This window comes from Salvelinus alpinus, chromosome 29, assembly GCF_045679555.1.
Source record: "Salvelinus alpinus chromosome 29, SLU_Salpinus.1, whole genome shotgun sequence".
Taxonomy (NCBI): Eukaryota; Metazoa; Chordata; class Actinopteri; order Salmoniformes; family Salmonidae; genus Salvelinus; species Salvelinus alpinus.
In genome coordinates this window covers 5,035,695-5,058,171 of record NC_092114.1, presented here as the reverse complement: position 1 = coordinate 5,058,171, position 22,477 = coordinate 5,035,695, and the positions used below count along the sequence as shown (strand labels likewise).

At 42.3% G+C, this 22,477-nt stretch overlaps 1 protein-coding gene across 1 annotated transcript in view; it reads right to left on the bottom strand.

Moving 5' to 3' along the window:
* grhl2b (grainyhead-like transcription factor 2b) overlaps positions 1-20,060 on the bottom strand; it is a 115,054-nt gene extending 94,994 nt beyond the window's left edge. Inside the window, exon 1 of the mRNA XM_071374382.1 lies at positions 19,705-20,060. Within this exon, the coding sequence (XP_071230483.1) occupies positions 19,705-19,724 (20 nt within the window). The 5' untranslated portion in view covers positions 19,725-20,060. The remainder of the gene's footprint in view (positions 1-19,704) is intronic.
* Positions 20,061-22,477: the final 2,417 nt, after the last annotated feature.

The following is a 22,477-nucleotide window of genomic DNA, read 5'->3' as shown; positions in this document are numbered from 1 at the left end:
GGAGGAGCTCCATTAATAAACCATAGAGAATGTCCTTATGGTAGTCTAGAGGAGCTCCATTAATAAACCATAGAGAATGTCCTTATGGTAGTCTGGAGGAGCTCCATTAGTAAACCATAGAGAATGTCCTTATGGTAGTCTGGAGGAGCTCCATTAGTAAACCATAGAGAATGTCCTTATGGTAGTCTGGAGGAGCTCCATTAGTAAACCATAGAGAATGTCCTTATGGTAGTCTGGAGGAGCTACATTAGTACACCATAGAGAATGTCCTTATGGTAGTCTAGAGGAGCTCCATTAGTAAACCATAGAGAATGCCCTTATGGTAGTCTGGAGGAGCTCCATTAGTAAACCATAGAGAATGTCCTTATGGTAGTCTGGAGGAGCTCCATTAGTAAACCATAGAGAATGTCCTTATGGTAGTCTGGAGGAGCTCCATTAGTAAACCATAGAGAATGTCCTTATGGTAGTCTGGAGGAGCTCCATTAGTAAACCATAGAGAATGCCTTTATGGTAGTCTGGAGGAGCTCCATTAGTAAACCATAGAGAATGTCCTTATGGTAGTCTGGAGGAGCTCCATTAGTAAACCATAGAGAATGTCCTTATGGTAGTCTGGAGGAGCTCCATTAGTAAACCATAGAGAATGTCCTTATGGTAGTCTAGAGGAGCTCCATTAGTAAACCATAGAGAATGTCCTTATGGTAGTCTGGAGGAGCTCCATTAGTAAACCATAGAGAATGTCCTTATGGTAGTCTGGAGGAGCTCCATTAGTAAACCATAGAGAATGCCCTTATGGTAGTCTGGAGGAGCTCCATTAGTAAACCATAGAGAATGTCCTTATGGTAGTCTAGAGGAGCTCCATTAGTAAACCATAGAGAATGTCCTTATGGTAGTCTAGAGGAGCTCCATTAGTAAACCATAGAGAATGTCCTTATGGTAGTCTGGAGGAGCTCCATTAGTAAACCATAGAGAATTTCCTTATGGTAGTCTGGAGGAGCTCCATTAGTAAACCATAGAGAATGTCCTTATGGTAGTCTGGAGGAGCTCCATTAGTAAACCATAGAGAATGTCCTTATGGTAGTCTAGAGGAGCTCCATTAGTAAACCATAGAGAATGTCCTTATGGTAGTCTAGAGGAGCTCCATTAGTAAACCATAGAGAATGTCCTTATGGTAGTCTAGAGGAGCTCCATTAGTAAACCATAGAGAATGTCCTTATGGTAGTCTGGAGGAGCTACATTAGTAAACCATAGAGAATGCCCTTATGGTAGTCTGGAGGAGCTCCATTAGTAAACCATAGAGAATGTCCTTATGGTAGTCTAGAGGAGCTCCATTAGTAAACCATAGAGAATGTCCTTATGGTTGTCTAGAGGAGCTCCATTAGTAAACCATAGAGAATGTCCTTATGGTAGTCTGGAGGAGCTCCATTAGTAAACCATAGAGAATGTCCTTATGGTAGTCTAGAGGAGCTCCATTAGTAAACCATAGAGAATGTCCTGATGGTAGTCTAGAGGAGCTCCATTAGTAAACCATAGAGAATGTCCTTATGGTAGTCTGGAGGAGCTCCATTAGTAAACCATAGAGAATGTCCTTATGGTAGTCTAGAGGAGCTCCATTAGTAAACCATAGAGAATGTCCTTATGGTAGTCTGGAGGAGCTCCATTAGTAAACCATAGAGAATGTCCTTATGGTAGTCTGGAGGAGCTCCATTAGTAAACCATAGAGAATGTCCTTATGGTAGTCTGGAGGAGCTCCATTAGTAAACCATAGAGAATGTCCTTATGGTAGTCTGGAGGAGCTCCATTAGTAAACCATAGAGAATGTCCTTATGGTAGTCTGGAGGAGCTCCATTAGTAAACCATAGAGAATGTCCTTATGGTAGTCTGGAGGAGCTCCATTAGTAAACCATAGAGAATGTCCTTATGGTAGTCTAGAGGAGCTCCATTAGTAAACCATAGAGAATGTCCTTATGGTAGTCTAGAGGAGCTCCATTAGTAAACCATAGAGAATGTCCTTATGGTAGTCTAGAGGAGCTCCATTAGTAAACCATAGAGAATGTCCTTATGGTAGTCTAGAGGAGCTCCATTAGTAAACCATAGAGAATGTCCTTATGGTAGTCTGGAGGAGCTCCATTAGTAAACCATAGAGAATGTCCTTATGGTAGTCTAGAGGAGCTCCATTAGTAAACCATAGAGAATGTCCTTATGGTAGTCTGGAGGAGCTCCATTAGTAAACCATAGAGAATGTCCTTATGGTAGTCTAGAGGAGCTCCATTAGTAAACCATAGAGAATGTCCTTATGGTAGTCTAGAGGAGCTCCATTAGTAAACCATAGAGAATGTCCTTATGGTAGTCTAGAGGAGCTCCATTAGTAAACCATAGAGAATGTCCTTATGGTAGTCTGGAGGAGCTCCATTAGTAAACCATAGAGAATGTCCTTATGGTAGTCTGGAGGAGCTCCATTAGTAAACCATAGAGAATGTCCTTATGGTAGTCTGGAGGAGCTCCATTAGTAAACCATAGAGAATGTCCTTATGGTAGTCTGGAGGAGCTCCATTAGTAAACCATAGAGAATGTCCTTATGGTAGTCTGGAGGAGCTCCATTAGTAAACCATAGAGAATGCCCTTATGGTAGTCTGGAGGAGCTCCATTAGTAAACCATAGAGAATGTCCTTATGGTAGTCTAGAGGAGCTCCATTAGTAAACCATAGAGAATGTCCTTATGGTAGTCTAGAGGAGTTCCATTAGTAAACCATAGAGAATGTCCTTATGGTAGTCTAGAGGAGCTCCATTAGTAAACCATAGAGAATGTCCTTATGGTAGTCTGGAGGAGCTCCATTAGTAAACCATAGAGAATGTCCTTATGGTAGTCTGGAGGAGCTCCATTAGTAAACCATAGAGAATGTCCTTATGGTAGTCTGGAGGAGCTCCATTAGTAAACCATAGAGAATGTCCTTATGGTAGTCTGGAGGAGCTCCATTAGTAAACCATAGAGAATGTCCTTATGGTAGTCTAGAGGAGCTCCATTAGTAAACCATAGAGAATGTCCTGATGGTAGTCTAGAGGAGCTCCATTAGTAAACCATAGAGAATGTCCTTATGGTAGTCTGGAGGAGCTCCATTAGTAAACCATAGAGAATGTCCTTATGGTAGTCTAGAGGAGCTCCATTAGTAAACCATAGAGAATGTCCTTATGGTAGTCTGGAGGAGCTCCATTAGTAAACCATAGAGAATGTCCTTATGGTAGTCTGGAGGAGCTCCATTAGTAAACCATAGAGAATGTCCTTATGGTAGTCTAGAGGAGCTCCGTTAGTAAACCATAGAGAATGTCCTTATGGTAGTCTGGAGGAGCTCCATTAGTAAACCATAGAGAATGTCCTTATGGTAGTCTGGAGGAGCTCCTTTAGTAAACCATAGAGAATGTCCTTATGGTAGTCTGGAGGAGCTCCATTAGTAAACCATAGAGAATAACCTTATGGTAGTCTGGAGGAGCTCCATTAGTAAACCATAGAGAATGTCCTTGTGGTAGTCTAGAGGAGCTCCATTAGTAAACCATAGAGAATGCCCTTATGGTAGTCTGGAGGAGCTCCATTAGTAAACCATAGAGAATGTCCTTATGGTAGTCTGGAGGAGCTCCATTAGTAAACCATAGAGAATGTCCTTATGGTAGTCTGGAGGAGCTCCATTAGTAAACCATAGAGAATGTCCTTATGGTAGTCTGGAGGAGCTCCATTAGTAAACCATAGAGAATGTCCTTATGGTAGTCTAGAGGAGCTCCATTAGTAAACCATAGAGAATGTCCTTATGGTAGTCTGGAGGAGCTCCATTAGTAAACCATAGAGAATGTCCTTATGGTAGTCTGGAGGAGCTCCATTAGTAAACCATAGAGAATGTCCTTATGGTAGTCTAGAGGAGCTCCATTAGTAAACCATAGAGAATGTCCTTATGGTAGTCTAGAGGAGCTCCATTAGTAAACCATAGAGAATGTCCTTATGGTAGTCTGGAGGAGCTCCATTAGTAAACCATAGAGAATGTCCTTATGGTAGTCTGGAGGAGCTCCATTAGTAAACCATAGAGAATGTCCTTATGGTAGTCTGGAGGAGCTCCATTAGTAAACCATAGAGAATGTCCTTATGGTAGTCTGGAGGAGCTCCATTAGTAAACCATAGAGAATGTCCTTATGGTAGTCTGGAGGAGCTCCATTAGTAAACCATAGAGAATGTCCTTATGGTAGTCTGGAGGAGCTCCATTAGTAAACCATAGAGAATGTCCTTATGGTAGTCTGGAGGAGCTCCATTAGTAAACCATAGAGAATGTCCTTATGGTAGTCTGGAGGAGCTCCATTAGTAAACCATAGAGAATGTCCTTATGGTAGTCTGGAGGAGCTCCATTAGTAAACCATAGAGAATGTCCTTATGGTAGTCTGGAGGAGCTCCATTAGTAAACCATAGAGAATGTCCTTATGGTAGTCTGGAGGAGCTCCATTAGTAAACCATAGAGAATGTCCTTATGGTAGTCTGGAGGAGCTCCATTAGTAAACCATAGAGAATGTCCTTATGGTAGTCTAGAGGAGCTCCATTAGTAAACCATAGAGAATGTCCTTATGGTAGTCTAGATGAGCTCCATTAGTAAACCATAGAGAATGTCCTTATGGTAGTCTAGAGGAGCTCCATTAGTAAACCATAGAGAATGTCCTTATGGTAGTCTGGAGGAGCTCCATTAGTAAACCATAGAGAATGTCCTTATGGTAGTCTAGAGGAGCTCCATTAGTAAACCATAGAGAATGTCCTTATGGTAGTCTAGAGGAGCTCCATTAGTAAACCATAGAGAATGTCCTTATGGTAGTCTAGAGGAGCTCCATTAGTAAACCATAGAGAATGTCCTTATGGTAGTCTGGAGGAGCTCCATTAGTAAACCATAGAGAATGTCCTTATGGTAGTCTGGAGGAGCTCCATTAGTAAACCATAGAGAATGTCCTTATGGTAGTCTGGAGGAGCTCCATTAGTAAACCATAGAGAATGCCCTTATGGTAGTCTAGAGGAGCTCCATTAGTAAACCATAGAGAATGTCCTTATGGTAGTCTAGAGGAGCTCCATTAGTAAACCATAGAGAATGTCCTTATGGTAGTCTGGAGGAGCTCCATTAGTAAACCATAGAGAATGTCCTTATGGTAGTCTAGAGGAGCTCCATTAGTAAACCATAGAGAATGTCCTTATGGTAGTCTAGATGAGCTCCATTAGTAAACCATAGAGAATGTCCTTATGGTAGTCTGGAGGAGCTCCATTAGTAAACCATAGAGAATGTCCTTATGGTAGTCTAGATGAGCTCCATTAGCAAACCATAGAGAATGTCCTTATGGTAGTCTGGAGGAGCTCCATTAGTAAACCATAGAGAATGTCCTTATGGTAGTCTAGAGGAGCTCCATTAGTAAACCATAGAGAATGTCCTTATGGTAGTCTAGAGGAGCTCCATTAGTAAACCATAGAGAATGTCCTTATGGTAGTCTAGAGGAGCTCCATTAGTAAACCATAGAGAATGTCCTTATGGTAGTCTGGAGGAGCTCCATTAGTAAACCATAGAGAATGTCCTTATGGTAGTCTAGAGGAGCTCCATTAGTAAACCATAGAGAATGCCCTTATGGTAGTCTGGAGGAGCTCCATTAGTAAACCATAGAGAATGTCCTTATGGTAGTCTAGAGGAGCTCCATTAGTAAACCATAGAGAATGTCCTTATGGTAGTCTAGAGGAGCTCCATTAGTAAACCATAGAGAATGTCCTTATGGTAGTCTGGAGGAGCTCCATTAGTAAACCATAGAGAATGTCCTTATGGTAGTCTAGAGGAGCTCCATTAGTAAACCATAGAGAATGTCCTTATGGTAGTCTAGAGGAGCTCCATTAGTAAACCATAGAGAATGTCCTTATGGTAGTCTGGAGGAGCTCCATTAGTAAACCATAGAGAATGTCCTTATGGTAGTCTAGAGGAGCTCCATTAGTAAACCATAGAGAATGTCCTTATGGTAGTCTGGAGGAGCTCCATTAGTAAACCATAGAGAATGTCCTTATGGTAGTCTGGAGGAGCTCCATTAGTAAACCATAGAGAATGTCCTTATGGTAGTCTGGAGGAGCTCCATTAGTAAACCATAGAGAATGTCCTTATGGTAGTCTGGAGGAGCTCCATTAGTAAACCATAGAGAATGTCCTTATGGTAGTCTGGAGGAGCTCCATTAGTAAACCATAGAGAATGTCCTTATGGCAGTCTAGATGAGCTCCATTAGTAAACCATAGAGAATGCCCTTATGGTAGTCTGGAGGAGCTCCATTAGTAAACCATAGAGAATGTCCTTATGGTAGTCTAGAGGAGCTCCATTAGTAAACCATAGAGAATGTCCTTATGGTAGTCTGGAGGAGCTCCATTAGTAAACCATAGAGAATGTCCTTATGGTAGTCTAGATGAGCTCCATTAGTAAACCATAGAGAATGTCCTTATGGTAGTCTAGAGGAGCTCCATTAGTAAACCATAGAGAATGTCCTTATGGTAGTCTAGAGGAGCTCCATTAGTAAACCATAGAGAATGTCCTTATGGTAGTCTAGAGGAGCTCCATTAGTAAACCATAGAGAATGTCCTTATGGTAGTCTGGAGGAGCTCCATTAGTAAACCATAGAGAATGTCCTTATGGTAGTCTGGAGGAGCTCCATTAGTAAACCATAGAGAATGTCCTTATGGTAGTCTAGAGGAGCTCCATTAGTAAACCATAGAGAATGTCCTTATGGTAGTCTGGAGGAGCTCCATTAGTAAACCATAGAGAATGTCCTTATGGTAGTCTGGAGGAGCTCCATTAGTAAACCATAGAGAATGTCCTTATGGTAGTCTAGATGAGCTCCATTAGTAAACCATAGAGAATGTCCTTATGGTAGTCTAGATGAGCTCCATTAGTAAACCATAGAGAATGTCCTTATGGTAGTCTGGAGGAGCTCCATTAGTAAACCATAGAGAATGTCCTTATGGTAGTCTGGAGGAGCAGGTTAGAGAGCTTCAGGGCGGAGAATAGCTATATTCTAATTAGTAGGTTAGAGAGCTTCAGGGCAGAGAATAGCTATATTCTAATTAGCAGGTTAGAGAGCTTCAGGGCAGAGAATAGCTATATTCTAATTAGCAGGTTAGAGAGCTTCAGGGCAGAGAATAGCTATATTCTAATTAGCAGGTTAGAGAGCTTCAGGGCGGAGAATAGCTATATTCTAATTAGCAGGTTAGAGAGCTTCAGGGCGGAGAATAGCTATATTCTAATTAGCAGGTTAGAGAGCTTCAGGGCGGAGAATAGCTAAATTCTAATTAGCAGGTTAGAGAGCTTCAGGGCGGAGAATAGCTAAATTCTAATTAGCAGGTTAGAGAGCTTCAGGGCAGAGAATAGCTATATTCTAATTAGCAGGTTAGAGAGCTTCAGGGCGGAGAATAGCTATATTCTAATTAGCAGGTTAGAGAGCTTCAGGGCGGAGAATAGCTAAATTCTAATTAGCAGGTTAGAGAGCTTCAGGGCGGAGAATAGCTATATTCTAATTAGCAGGTTAGAGAGCTTCAGGGCGGAGAATAGCTATATTCTAATTAGCAGGTTAGAGAGCTTCAGGGCGGAGAATAGCTATATTCTAATTAGCAGGTTAGAGAGCTTCAGGGCGGAGAATAGCTATATTCTAATTAGCAGGTTAGAGAGCTTCAGGGCGGAGAATAGCTATATTCTAATTAGCAGGTTAGAGAGCTTCAGGGCGGAGAATAGCTATATTCTAATTAGCAGGTTAGAGAGCTTCAGGGCGGAGAATAGCTATATTCTAATTAGCAGGTTAGAGAGCTTCAGGGCAGAGAATAGCTATATTCTAATTAGCAGGTTAGAGAGCTTCAGGGCGGAGAATAGCTAAATTCTAATTAGTAGGTTAGAGAGCTTCAGGGCGGAGAATAGCTATATTCTAATTAGCAGGTTAGAGAGCTTCAGGGCGGAGAATAGCTATATTCTAATTAGCAGGTTAGAGAGCTTCAGGGCAGAGAATAGCTATATTCTAATTAGCAGGTTAGAGAGCTTCAGGGCGGAGAATAGCTAAATTCTAATTAGCAGGTTAGAGAGCTTCAGGGCGGAGAATAGCTATATTCTAATTAGCAGGTTAGAGAGCTTCAGGGCGGAGAATAGCTATATTCTAATTAGCAGGTTAGAGAGCTTCAGGGCGGAGAATAGCTATATTCTAATTAGCAGGTTAGAGAGCTTCAGGGCGGAGAATAGCTATATCCTAATTAGCAGGTTAGAGAGCTTCAGGGCGGAGAATAGCTATATTCTAATTAGCAGGTTAGATAGCTTCAGGGCGGAGAATAGCTATATTCTAATTAGCAGGTTAGAGAGCTTCAGGGCGGAGAATAGCTATATTCTAATTAGCAGGTTAGAGAGCTTCAGGGCGGAGAATAGCTATATTCTAATTAGCAGGTTAGAGAGCTTCAGGGCGGAGAATAGCTATATCCTAATTAGCAGGTTAGAGAGCTTCAGGGCGGAGAATAGCTATATTCTAATTAGCAGGTTAGAGAGCTTCAGGGCGGAGAATAGCTATATTCTAATTAGCAGGTTAGAGAGCTTCAGGGCAGAGAATAGCTATATTCTAATTAGCAGGTTAGAGAGCTTCAGGGCAGAGAATAGCTATAAGCTTTTAACAGCAAGGACCGTTATTTCTTGTCTCGGAATCCCACTTAACAGACAGGTTTAACCTGCTTGACAGAGATGCTAAGCTGCTAGCCATCAAGCTAACGACGTTGGTACCAGATGAGTTTTGCAATGTAACCCTCTATGTCTGGAGAAAGCAATGAATGGTTCCAGCGCTGTAGGAGCTGTATCTATTACCCACTGTTACGGGACAAACCGGACCAGTCAGAGTTCCAATGTGGCAATTGTTTACTTGCCGAGGATTATAGGCTTGAGGTGGATTCATTGATCACCCAGCTCGCCAGCCTACATAAGAAACTGGGGGAAATGCAGAGTAGAATGTTTACATTTTCTACGCCGGTGGCTGGACGACGTTCACGCTTGTTGGATACATCTCCGCCTTGTCGTTTGTTGTTTTCCGACTGGCCGGTGTTGCCCGGAGCTCCCCCATCTGATAGTGGAGTAGAAGGAGCACAGCAAGAGGAGCAAGACAATCAACAATGGTCGCATGTCACAAGCCGTGGAAGCCGAAGACAGCGACTTCCAGCAAAGTAGTCTTCACTCCCAACGAGAGGCCCGGAGAGGATACAAACAGCGAATAGTTTCACCGTCCTGGAGCCTGATCTTCCTGCACCTTCATTGCTGGGGGTACCTGTGTCTGCGGCCGCAGTGCTACGAATTCTTAGTTGATGTTGCCAACCTTCCATCCCTGTTCTGGATCAAGCGGGGCTTCTCCATCTGCCGGAGGCCTGCCACAGGCGCCGGGAGCAATGGGCTCGTTATCCTGCCTCTCGCCCATCCATAAAGGGTTCTCTGAATCCTGAGAAGAGTGGGAGTGGGCGGATTTCCTCGTCCTTCTCGCCAGCGGTGAATCTGGGCAGCTCCATGGTAAGAAATGTGACCATTCCTAGTGCAAAAACAATGTCTTATCCCGGAACTCGAGTAAATTACATTACTAAGCTGCTCCCAAATGTACTATGCCAGGACATGGAAATGGATTCTATCGTAGTCCATGTGGGTTTTAATGACATTATGAAGGGCAGTTCTGAAAAGTTGAAACTGGATTTTAAAGAGTTGATTGACTCTCTTCTAAACACTAACAAAAGACCAATCATATCTGGCCCTGTGCCCTCTGAATCGTGGCATGGAACGCTTTCTCAGGATTCTTTCTCTTCACAACTGGCTACGTGATTATTGCAGCTCAATGGGTGTAACTTTTGTTGACAATTTCGATACCATTTGGAAACAAAACATGTTATATAAGGATGGGATCCACCCAAATCATTTGGGTTCCTGGATCCTTTCACAGCACTATAAAGTTGCGTTGAGACAATGACTTATCAATGACTCAAGCCCAGCTCAGCTAATCCGTACCATTGTGACAGAGTTTTCACAATGCTTCAGCAATTGTACATTACACCAGAGGCATCAGTAGACACAATATATGTAGTCTAATTTATGTCCCTTTAACTGCCCTGAATGTCTCTGCTGATCCTACACCTATTGTATGCAGTAATCATGTGTCTATGAACCAGATTTATACTGTTAGCAAGCACTAAGCCTAGTAGGAAGTCGACTGTGAGCAGCTCACCCTCCACTAACATAAATAACATGAGCACATCTACTGCTGCTAAACCTCCCAGTAAAGCAATGAAAGCAAGTAATCATCCCAGAAGAAAAGTGCTCAAATTAGCCCACGTTAACATATGTAGTCTAAGAATCAAGGTTCATGAAATCAATATTTTGCTAGTAACAGATGACATTCATATTCTGACTATCTCTGAAACTCACTTAGATAATACCTTTGATGATACAGTGGTAGAAATACATGGTTATAACATCTACCGAAAAGACAGAAATGCCAATGGTGGAGGTGTTGCTGTTTATATTCAGAACCACATTCCTGTAAAGATTAGAGAGGATCTAATTTACATTTTACATTTATTTTTTATTTTTTTTTCTAATGTAATGTAACATCTAATGTTAAATACTGTTGAAGTAATATGGCAACAGGTTCATCTGCCTCACCTAAAGACCATTCTGGTGGGAAGCTGCTACAGACCACCAAGTGCTAACAGTCAGCATCTGGATAAAGTGTGAAATGCTTGATATAAACAGAGGGGTATATTTTCTGGGAGATTTAAATATTGACTGGCTTTAATCAAGATGCCCACTCAAGAAAAAACGTCAAACTGTAACCAATAACTGCAACCTGGTTCAGGTTATCAGTCAACCTTCCAGGGTAGTTACAAACAGCATGTATTGATCACATATTTACTAACGCTGCAGAAATGTGCTTGAAAGCAGTATCCATTGGATGTAGTGATCACAATATAGTAGCCATATCTAGGAAAACCACAGTTCCAAAGGCTGGGCCTAATATAGTTAGGGTTGCAAAGGGTTGGAATCTTTCCAGTAAAATTCCGGAATTTTTCCTGTAATTTTCCATGGGAAGTTAAGCCCTGGAATTTGGGGCATTTTATAAGCTAAAAAGCACACTGTTATAAGCTAAAAAGTTATCTTGTAACAGGGAACCTTTTTTGTGGGACACACAAGGCAATTCTCGGTATTGTGGCATATTTTAGTTAAACTATCCTCAATTCAATGGAATTGTAACCCTCTGCATGCACAGTGCATTCTTCCATCACATGTGCAGTGCATTCTTCCATCACATGTGCAGTGCACTCTTCCATCACATGTACAGCTGATTCTCAAGATCTTGCACACTAATGAGATGCTATTGAGCCCACAGTACTACAGTGTCTGAGCCAAGGACTACATGTTTTCTGGTAAGTTTTGATTACGATACTGGGTGGGGTGAATATATTTCATATGGCATACATAATTTTTTTGTTTACTAGTAAATAGTAGCCTACAGCAAAGTGTTTAAATCATTTCTAACTTGTTACCAATTTCTGCTAGTTAGTTTTTGTTACAATGTGGGGTTTAGCTTGCTTGAGCCTGCTAACTGAGGAGTGTTAATTCACCTATTTCCATACATGTTTCATTTGAAAAAAATGATCTTACAAAGGAGTTGTTTAATCTAACTTCTTAACTATATCAGTACATGGAATTGTATTTATTTATTTTAACGATTTTTTTTCTAATCTTTACAGGAAAATGCCACCGGCACTATCTGATGTGTGGAGACATTTCACTGCATCTAATGTAAAGGAAAAGCTGTGTACATTTGCAAATACTGTGTCAAATCATATGTGAAGAAAACCTCTGACAAACGTCCCTCTACTTCTATTTGAGGTGAAAATGATGAATCAGACACCTTATCGATAGCAACAGCTCATGGTCCTCCTGGAATCAGAAGGTTTTTTTGACTCAATGGAGGAACGTAGTCAGAGAAATGCTGATGAATGTCTTGCTCGAGCTGTGTATGCAACTGGTTCACCTCTGATGCTCACAGGCAATGTGTATTGGAAGAGATTTCTGAATGTTCTTCGCCCAGCATACACCCCTCCAACCAGACATGCTTTATCTACTCATTTGCTGGATGCAGAGTTCAACAGAGTTCAAGTGGTCAAGAAAATCATAGAGAAAGCAGACTGTATTGCAATCATCTCTGATGAGTTGTCGAATGTTCGTGAGCAAGGAATAATTAATTACATCATCTCCACCCCTCAGCCAGTATTCTACAAGAGCACAGACACAAGGGACAACAGACACACCGGTCTCTACATTGCAGATGAGCTGAAGGCAGTCATCAATGACCTTGGACCACAGAAGGTATTTGCACTGGTGACAGACAATGCAGAAGGTATTTAAAGACTGAAGGCTGCATGAAGGCTGCTTGGTCTAAAGTGGAGGTGTCTTACCCTCACATCACACCCATTAGCTGTGCATTGAATATGCTCCTCAAGGAAATCATGGCACTGAAACAATGGATACACTCTACAAGAGAGCCAAGGAAATGGTTAAGTATGTGAAGGGTCATCGAGTTATAGCAGCAATCTACCTCACCAAGCAAAGTGAGAAGAATAAGAGCACCACATTGAAGCTGCCCAGCAACACGTGTTGGGGTGGTGTTGTCATCATGTTTGAAAGTCTCCTGGAGGGGAAGGAGTCTCTCTAAGAAATGGCCATATCACAGTCTGCCGATATGGACAGCCCCATCAAGAGGATCCTCCTGGATGATGTATTTTGGGAGAGAGTGGTAAGCAGCCTGAAACTCCTGAAACCTATAGCAGTAGCCATTGCACGGATTGAGGGAGACAATGCCATCCTGTCTGATGTTCAGACACTGCTTGCAGATATAAGAGAAGAAATCCGTACTGCCCTACCCACTTCACTGTTGCTCCAAGCAGAGGAAACTACAGTTCTGAAATACATCAAGAAGCGTGAAGACTTCTGCCTGAAGCCCATACACGCCGCAGCGTACATGTAGGACCCCAAGTATGCTGGCAAGAGCATCCTGTCTGGTGCAGAGATCAACAAGGCCTATGGTGTCATCACTACCGAGTCTCGCCACCTTGGCCTGGATGAGGGCAAGGTTCTTGTCAGTCTGGCGAAGTACACTTCCAAGCAAGGGCTTTGGGATGGGGATGCAATATGGCAGTCGTGCCATCATATCTCATCAGCCACCTGGTGGAAGGGACTTTGTGGATCTGAGGCTCTTTCCCCTGTTGCCGCCATCATCCTCCAAATCCCACCAACATCAGCCGCCTCAGAGCGCAACTAGTCCTTGTTTGGGAACACACACACCAAAGCATGCAACAGGCTGACCAATACAAGGGTTGAAAAATGCTTGGCCATCTGGGCAAATTTTTGGCTTTTTGAGCCTGACAACGAGCCATCCTCAACAAGGTTGGAAAGTGACAGTGAAGATGAGGCCTCAGAGTCTGATGTTCAAGAGGTGGACATTAAGGAGGTCCAGGGAGAAGACATGGAAGCCTGAGAGGAAGACAACCAAAGCTTTAATTTCTAGACTATCATTTTACATTCTGTTGAAAAACGTTTTTGGGAGATTGTCACGACTTCCGCCGAAGTTGGTCCCTCTCCTTGTTCGGGCGGCGTTCGGCGGTCGAAGTCACCGACCTTCTAGCCATCGCTGATCCTCTTTTAATTTTCCATTTGTTTTGTCTTGTCTTCCATCACACCTGGTTCCAATCCCATCAATTACATGTTGTGTATTTAACCCTCTGTTCCCCCTCATGTCCTTGTCGGTGATTGTTTGTTGTCAGTGCTTGTGCACGTCTGTCCTGGTGTGCGTCGGGTTATGTACCCATTATTTGTTTGTTCTCTTTTCCGGTGTTTTTTTTGTTATTAACTTCTTATGGATAGGGGGCAGCATTTTCACGTTTGGATGAAAAGCGTGCCCAGAGTAAACTGCCTGCTACTCAGTCCCAGAAGCTAATATATGCATATTATTAGTAGATTTGGATGGAAAACACTATGAAGTTTCTAAAACTGTTTGAATAATGTCTGTGAGTATAACAGAACTCATATGGCAGGCAAAAACCTGAGAAAAAATCCAACCAGGAAGTGGGAAATCTGAGGTTTGTAGGTTTGCCTATCCAATATACAGTGTCTATGGGGTCATATTGCACTTCCTAAGGCTTCCACTAGATGTCAACAGTCTTTAGAACCTTGTTTGATGCTTCTACTGTGAAGGATGAGGGAATAAGAGCTGATTGAGTCAGGGCTCTGGCAGAGTGCCACGAGCTCACTCAGGCGCGCCCCCGTGAGAGTTAGCTGCGTTCCATCGCATTTCTACAGACAAAGGAATTCTCCGGTTGAAACATTATTGAAGATTTATGTTAAAAACATCCTAAAGATTGATTCTATACATCCTTTGACATGTTTCTACGAACTGTAATGGATTTTTTTTACTTTTCTGGCCTGCGCGTCATCAATTTGGATTTTGGAACTAAACGCGCGAACAAAAAGGAGGTATTTGGACATAAATTATGGACTTTATCGAACAAAACAAACATTTATTGTGGAACTGGGATTCCTGGGAGTGCATTCTGATGAAGATCATCAAAGGTAAGTGAATATTTATAATGCTATTTCTGACTTCTGTTGACTCCACAACATGGCGGATATCTGTATGGCTTGTTTTGGTCTCTGAGCGCTGTACTCAGATTATAGCATGGTGTGCTTTTTCCGTAAGGTTTTTTTGAAATCTAACACAGCGGTTGCATTAAGGAGAAGTTTATCTAAAGTTCCATGTATAATACTTGTATCTTTTATAAATGTTAATTATGAGTATTTCGGGAAATTGATGTGGCTCTCTGCAAAATCACCGGATGTTTTGGAGGCAAAACATTACTGAACATAACGCGCCAAAGTAAACTAAGATTTTTGGATATAAATATAAACTTTATCGAACAAAACATACATGTATTGTGTAACATGAAGTCCTATGAGTGTCATCTGATGAAGATCATCAAAGGTTAGTGATTAATTTTATCTCTATTTCTGCTTTTTGTGACTCCTCTCTTTGGCTGGAAAAATGGCTGTGGTTCTGTGACAAGGTACTGACCTAACATAATCAGATGGTGTGCTTTCGTCGTAAAGCCTTTTTGAAATCGGACACTGTGGTGGGATTAACAACAAGTTTATCTTTAAAATGGTGTAAAATAATTGTATGTTTGAGGAATTTTAATTATGAGATTTCTGTTGTTTGAATTTGGCGCCCTGCACTTTCACTGGCTGTTGTCAAGTCGATCCCGTTAACGGGACCTCAGCCATAAGAAGTTTTAATAGCTCTTTTCTAATCAACAGATTAGAGAGCTTCAGGACAGACAATATATCTAATCTAACCAGCAGGTTAGAGAGCTTCAGAACAGACAATATATCTAATCTAACCAGCAGGTTAGAGAGCTTCAGAACAGACAATATATCTAATCTAACCAGCAGGTTAGAGAGCTTCAGAACAGACAATATATTTAATCTAACCAGCAGGTTAGAGAGCTTCAGAACAGACAATATATCTAATCTAACCAGCAGGTTAGAGAGCTTCAGAACAGACAATATATCTAATCTAACCAGCAGGTTAGAGAGCTTCAGAACAGACAATATATCTAATCTAACCAGCAGGTTAGAGAGCTTCAGAACAGACAATATATCTAATCTAACCAGCAGGTTAGAGAGCTTCACAACAGACAATATATCTAATCTAACCAGCAGGTTAGAGAGCTTCACAACAGACAATAGCCCTAATCAACAGGTTAGAGAACTTCAGAACAGACAATAGCCCTAATCAACAGGTTAGAGAACTTCAGAACAGACAATAGCCCTAATCAACAGGTTAGAGAACTTCAGAACAGACAATAGCCATAATCAACAGGTTAGAGAGCTTCAGAACAGACAATAGCCCTAATCAACAGGTTAGAGAGCTTCAGAACAGACAATAGCCCTAATCAACAGGTTAGAGAGCTTCAGAACAGACAATAGCCCTAATCAACAGGTTAGAGAACTTCAGAACAGACAATAGCCATAATCAACAGGTTAGAGAGCTTCAGAACAGACAATAGCCCTAATCAACAGGTTCGAGAGCTTCAGAACAGACAATAGCCCTAATCAACAGGTTATGGAGTATCAGGACATTCAAGAGCTCTTATCAACAGGTTAGAGAACTTCAGGAAAGACAATAGCCCTAATCAACAGGTTAGAGAGTATCAGGACAGACAATAGCCCTAATCAACAGGTTAGAGAGTATCAGGACAGACAATAGCTCTAATCAACAGGTTAGAGAGCTTCAGGACAGACAATATATCTATTCTAATCAGCAGGTTAGAGAACTTCAGGAAAGACAATAGCTCTAATCAACAGGTTAGAGAGCTTCAATGCCATACAACTCTCCTTCTATGGCCTCCAACTGCTCTTAAACAATAATAAAATGCATGCTTTTCAACCGTTCGCTGCCCGCACCCGCCCGCCCGACTAGCATCACTACTCTGGGCGGTTCTGACCTAGAATACGTGGACAACTACAAATACCTACGTGTCTGGCTAGACTGTAAACTCTCCTTCCAGACTCATATCAAACATCTCCAATCCAAAATCAAATCTAGAATCGGCTTTCTATTTCGCAACAAAGCCTCCTTCACTCACGCCACCAAACATACCCTCGTAAAACTGACTATCCTACCGATCCTCGACTTCGGCGATGTCATCTACAAAATAGCTTCTAATACTCTACTCAGCAAACTGGATGCTGTCTATCACAGTGCCATCCGTTTTGTCCCCAAAGTCCCATATGCAACCCACCACTGCGACCTGTATGCTATAGTCGGCTGGCCCTCGCTACATATTCGTCGCCAGACCCACTGGCTCCAGGTCATCTATAAGTCTATGCTAGGTAAAGCTCCGCCTTATCTCAGCTCACTGGTCACGATAACAACACCCACCCGTAGCACGCGCTCCAGCAGGTATATCGCACTGGTCATCCCCAAAGCCAACACCTACTTTGGCCGCCTTTCCTTCCAGTTCTCTGCTGACAGTGACTGGAACGAATTGAGAAGAAAAAAATCACTGAAGTTGGAGACTTATATTTCCCTCTAACTTTAAACATCAGTTATCAGAGCAGCTAACCGATCGCTGCAGCTGTACATAGTCCATCTGTAAATAGCCCACCCAATCTACCTACCTCATCCCCATATTGTTTTTATTTACTTTTCTGCTCTTTTGCACACCAGTATCACTACTTACACACCATCATCTGCTCATTTATCACTCCAGGGTTAATCTGCTAAATTGTAATTATTTTGCTACAATGGCCTATTTATAGCCTCACGCCATTTGCACACACTGTATATAGACTTTTTCTATTGTGTTATTGACTGTACGCTTGTTTATTCCATGTGTAACTCTGTGCTGTTGTTTGTGTCGCACTGCTTTGCTGTAAATGAGAACTTGTTCTCAACTAGCCTACCTGGTTAAATAAAGGTGAAATAAATGACAAATTAAAAAGAGAGCTTCAGGACAGACAATAGCTCTAACCAGCAGGTTATAGAGCTTCAGGACAGATAATAGCCCTAATCAACAGGTTAGAGAGTATCAGAAGGACAATAGCCCTAATCAACAGGTTAGAGAGTATCAGGACAGACAATAGCCCTAATCAACAGGTTAGAGAGTATCAGGACAGATAATAGCCCTAATCAACAGGTTAGAGAGTATCAGGACAGACAATAGCCCTAATCAACAGGTTAGAGAGTATCAGGACAGACAATAGCCATAATCAACAGGTTAGAGAGCTTCAGGACAGACAATAGCTCTAACCAGCAGGTTATAGAGCTTCAGGACAGATAATAGCCCTAATCAACAGGTTAGAGAGTATCAGAAGGACAATAGCCCTAATCAACAGGTTAGAGAGTATCAGGACAGACAATAGCCCTAATCAACAGGTTAGAGAGTATCAGGACAGATAATAGCCCTAATCAACAGGTTAGAGAGTATCAGGACAGACAATAGCCCTAATCAACAGGTTAGAGAGTATCAGGACAGACAATAGCTCTAATCAACAGGTTAGAGAGTATCAGGACAGACAATAGCTCTAATCAACAGGTTAGAGAGTATCAGGACAGACAATAGCTATAGGACTGACTAACTACTAGTCTGCTGCTCAGAACAACATTGTTTATTTGCCCAGGTTTAGGACAACTCCATTTTAAATGTCTTTCAAATCAAAAGATACTTCCGCCCAACAGTTCCTCCCCCATACCTTTCTTTCCCCTCCTCATGTCTCCAGATCCTATGACACTCTGACCCCATGTTGAGGCTATTATAGCCCCTAGAAGCCCTCAGGGCCCAGGCTATGGACTACAGAGCTCTTTCTTCTTACCCCTCCTGTACTCCACTCTCATACTTTCTCTCCATTGAAAATATCATATAAAACACAGGAGAAATGTTTTTTGGTTGTGCTGGGTCTTTAAATAGTATAACCCACAGGGAAGTGCATACAGCTGATGTCTGCTGTTAAACTTTACGCCTTGGAGACTTCACAACACATTTGTAGCCCTATATGTCAAAATATGGGTTATGGTTGGTGTCTACACCTGTTGTTTTGAACTAATATGGGTTATGGTTGGTGTCTACACCTGTTGTTTTTCGTGGAGATCTAGTGTGGGCATTTGAACTAATAGTGTATGCTCTAAACAGGGCTGGGAAACAGACTAACATTACTGGGGTTGATATGATAACAACGTATTTGCATATTCAGTGTACAACCAATAGAATTAGTGTACATCTGCTTCTGTCCACATTTCATGATCTGCTTTAAAGTCAAATGGTTGAATTTGTGAAACATGTGAGCTACTAATCATGATAATAATTCCATCATTGGATACTAACTATTTTATTCTCATTTTTGAATCAGGGTCATATCTGATGAGAAAAAGTAGTTTAAAAGTTATTGAAATTAATTCTATAGCCTTTAAAAATTATTATCTCACTGGGGAAAAAATGAAGAAATACAAAGTAGACAATAGTCAAAATGTCAATAGTGTCAACATTCCAGTCCATCAAGAAGACAGACATGCAGTATGACATAGTCAGAACAAAACAGTAACATAAAGATGGCGACATATCATAATCAAACCAACAGGTAGGCGTACTGGAAATACAGCGTCAAAACAGAAGATAATGACTAACGTGATAAATAAACCAAGATATTTTATTCATAACATGGTAAATACATTGTTATGCACAGTCGTTTAACATTTACAGATTATTCTAGCCCTAAAAGCCTCTCAAAGTATTAAATAGGCCTAAACCAAATAGTACTAAAACAAAAAGACCTCAAGTTTTTATTCATATAAATTGTAGCTTATTACATCTGACGGAAACTGAGAATTGTTCGCCGCCAACCTTAGTTTGCCCTATAACATAACCATAATAATACTTCCAAAACTTTAGAGGAAATTAATCCCAAATAATCTAAATGAAAATTGTTACATATTCTTTACTAAAATATTAATGTCATAATAAAACAGAAGTTTATTTATTTAGTCCCAAATTACAGCGCAAAAAAGTCTCGTATGTCATGTTAGTCATCAAAGATCCTTTCCCCAGCTATGATCACTTACTTGTCCGTCTCCTGTGACATATTTTTCTTCCTCCACGATTCTTCCTTGTGAAACTGGACTTTCAAGTCAGAGCAGGTACTACTAGAGTGAGGCAGAGTTGGTGAGGGATGCCAGAACCTGGGTTACAGGTAAGTCGACTTTTCCTACCCTACTTGTTTCACACAGACAGCCCCTTCCTTTCTACCTGGCAGTTAGGCTTCACTAGACGCCGCTCCACCTCTGTGTACTTTGTGCCAATACAGAGCAGCTAATCAATGATCTCCTATCCAATAGTCAGTACATGAAAGGAATAATAAATCCTTGTTATAAAAGAAAGACTATATTTACCTTGCTTTGCTAAATAGGAATGAGTCAACTTTGTTGGAATTCTTTCAGTGTAAAGTATTTGGGTTGAAAGAAGGCAAGCCTATCGCTGATTGGTCCATCTACCGTGGTTTCAGCCTATCGGTGATTGGCTGCTTCGTCAGAAAAACAGGTAACACCCCCCTCACCTGCAGGGTTATATACCTAGAACTGACAATGTTACTGCATTCTGCATTGAAATAAACTGGCCTCTTCTTCAGGGTTTTGTTATGTAATTTAGAAATGTTCTTGAAATACCATGACTGCTGGAATGAATGATAGGCTGCGGGAGATGATAGAATAGGAGAGGACTTGCAGCATGACTGCCCTGCCTTAAAGATAGGATAGACCTTCACTGACCTGTTGTTGATAGACATCAATGCCCTGGGCATGAAATAGCCTACACACACACACACCTGGATAGGGATCTGAGGTTGGAATTCTCCAGGCACACGGTCAGAGCTAAGCACAAGTTCCTCGTGTAAAGACATTGTGTAATTGAAGTGTTTAGGATATTTACTCACATCACCTCATATAGTCACAGGTCACAGGTCACAGCCGCAGGAATTAGGGCTGCTGAGGTGCTGCAGCAACACCTACAAATAAATACCATTTGGAAATAAATAAATAAAATAAAAATGTGTTTTTTTTCCTACAAAAGTCGTGCACTGGGTCTTTGAAAGTATTAGCGGACCGACATGGCCCTGTGCAGCCCGGGCTCAGGGCCATTTAATCCTGTGCAGCCCGGGCTCAGGGCCATTTAATCCTGTGCAGCCCGGGCTCAGGGCCATTTAATCCTGTGCAGCCCGGGCTCAGGGCCATTTAATCCTGTGCAGCCCGGGCTCAGGGCCATTTAATCCTGTGCAGCCCGGGCTCAGGGCCATTTAATCCTGTGCAGCCCGGGCTCAGGGCCATTTAATCCTGTGCAGCCCGGGCTCAGGGCCATTTAATCCTGTGCAGCCTGGGCTCAGGGCCATTTAATCCTGTGCAGCCCGGGCTCAGGGCCATTTAATCCTGTGCAGCCCGGGCTCAGGGCCATTTAATCCTGTGCAGCCCGGGCTCAGGGCCATTTAATCCTGTGCAGCCTGGGCTCAGGGCCATTTAATCCTGTGCAGCCTGGGCACAGGGCCATTTAATCCTGTGCAGCCCGGGCTCAGGGCCATTTAATCCTGTGCAGCCCGGGCTCAGGGCCATTTAATCCTGTGCAGCCCGGGCTCAGGGCCATTTAATCCTGTGCAGCCCGTGCTCAGGGCCATTTAATCCTGTGCAGCCCGGGCTCAGGGCCATTTAATCCTGTGCAGCCCGGGCTCAGGGCCATTTAATCCTGTGCAGCCTGGGCTCAGGGCCATTTAATATACATTTCTTTCTGAAGGCTGGGTGGTGCCCAGTAATTTGTTGACACAATACCATTGTGTGTGTTGGTGATGACTTCTAAAACTTTATGTTCGTATTCTTATATTTCATTATTTCTTATTGTTGTTACATTGTCAAGAGGGAACGTGCTAGTAAGCATCTGGTTGAAACTCCTGGTTAACAGACAATGGACACATCAAATCAACAGCAGTATAGGTCCTGGTTAACAGACAATATTTTGTGAAGAAGAGAGAGGGTCAGATGGTGCCATGGACACCATGGAGACCTTCAGATGTTATCTCAACTCCACAGTCAGGCTGTATCCATAGAGACCACCCTTCAGATGTTATCTCAACTCCACAGTCAGGCTGTATCCATGGAGACCTTCAGATGTTATCTCAACCCCACAGTCTGGCTGTATCCATGGAGACCTTCAGATGTTATCTCAACCCCACAGTCTGGCTGTATCCATGGAGACCTTCAGATGTTATCTCAACTCCACAGTCTGGCTGTATCCATGGAGACCTTCAGATGTTATCTCAACCCCACAGTCTGGCTGTATCCATGGAGACCTTCAGATGTTATCTCAACTCCACAGTCTGGCTGTATCCATGGAGACCTTCAGATGTTATCTCAACTCCACAGTCAGGCTGTATCCATGGAGACCACCCTTCAGATGTTATCTCAACTCCACAGTCAGGCTGTATCCATGGAGACCACCCTTCAGATGTTATCTCAACTCCACAGTCAGGCTGTATCCATGGAGACCACCCTTCAGATGTTATCTCAACTCCACAGTCAGGCTGTATCCATGGAGACCTTCAGATGTTATCTCAACTCCACAGTCAGGCTGTATCCATGGAGACCTGCAGATGTTATCTCAACCCCACAGTCTGGCTGTATCCATGGAGACCACCCTTCAGATGTTATCTCAACCCCACAGTCAGGCTGTATCCATGGAGACCTTCAGATGTTATCTCAACTCCACAGTCAGGCTGTATCCATAGAGACCACCCTTCAGATGTTATCTCAACTCCACAGTCAGGCTGTATCCATGGAGACCTTCAGATGTTATCTC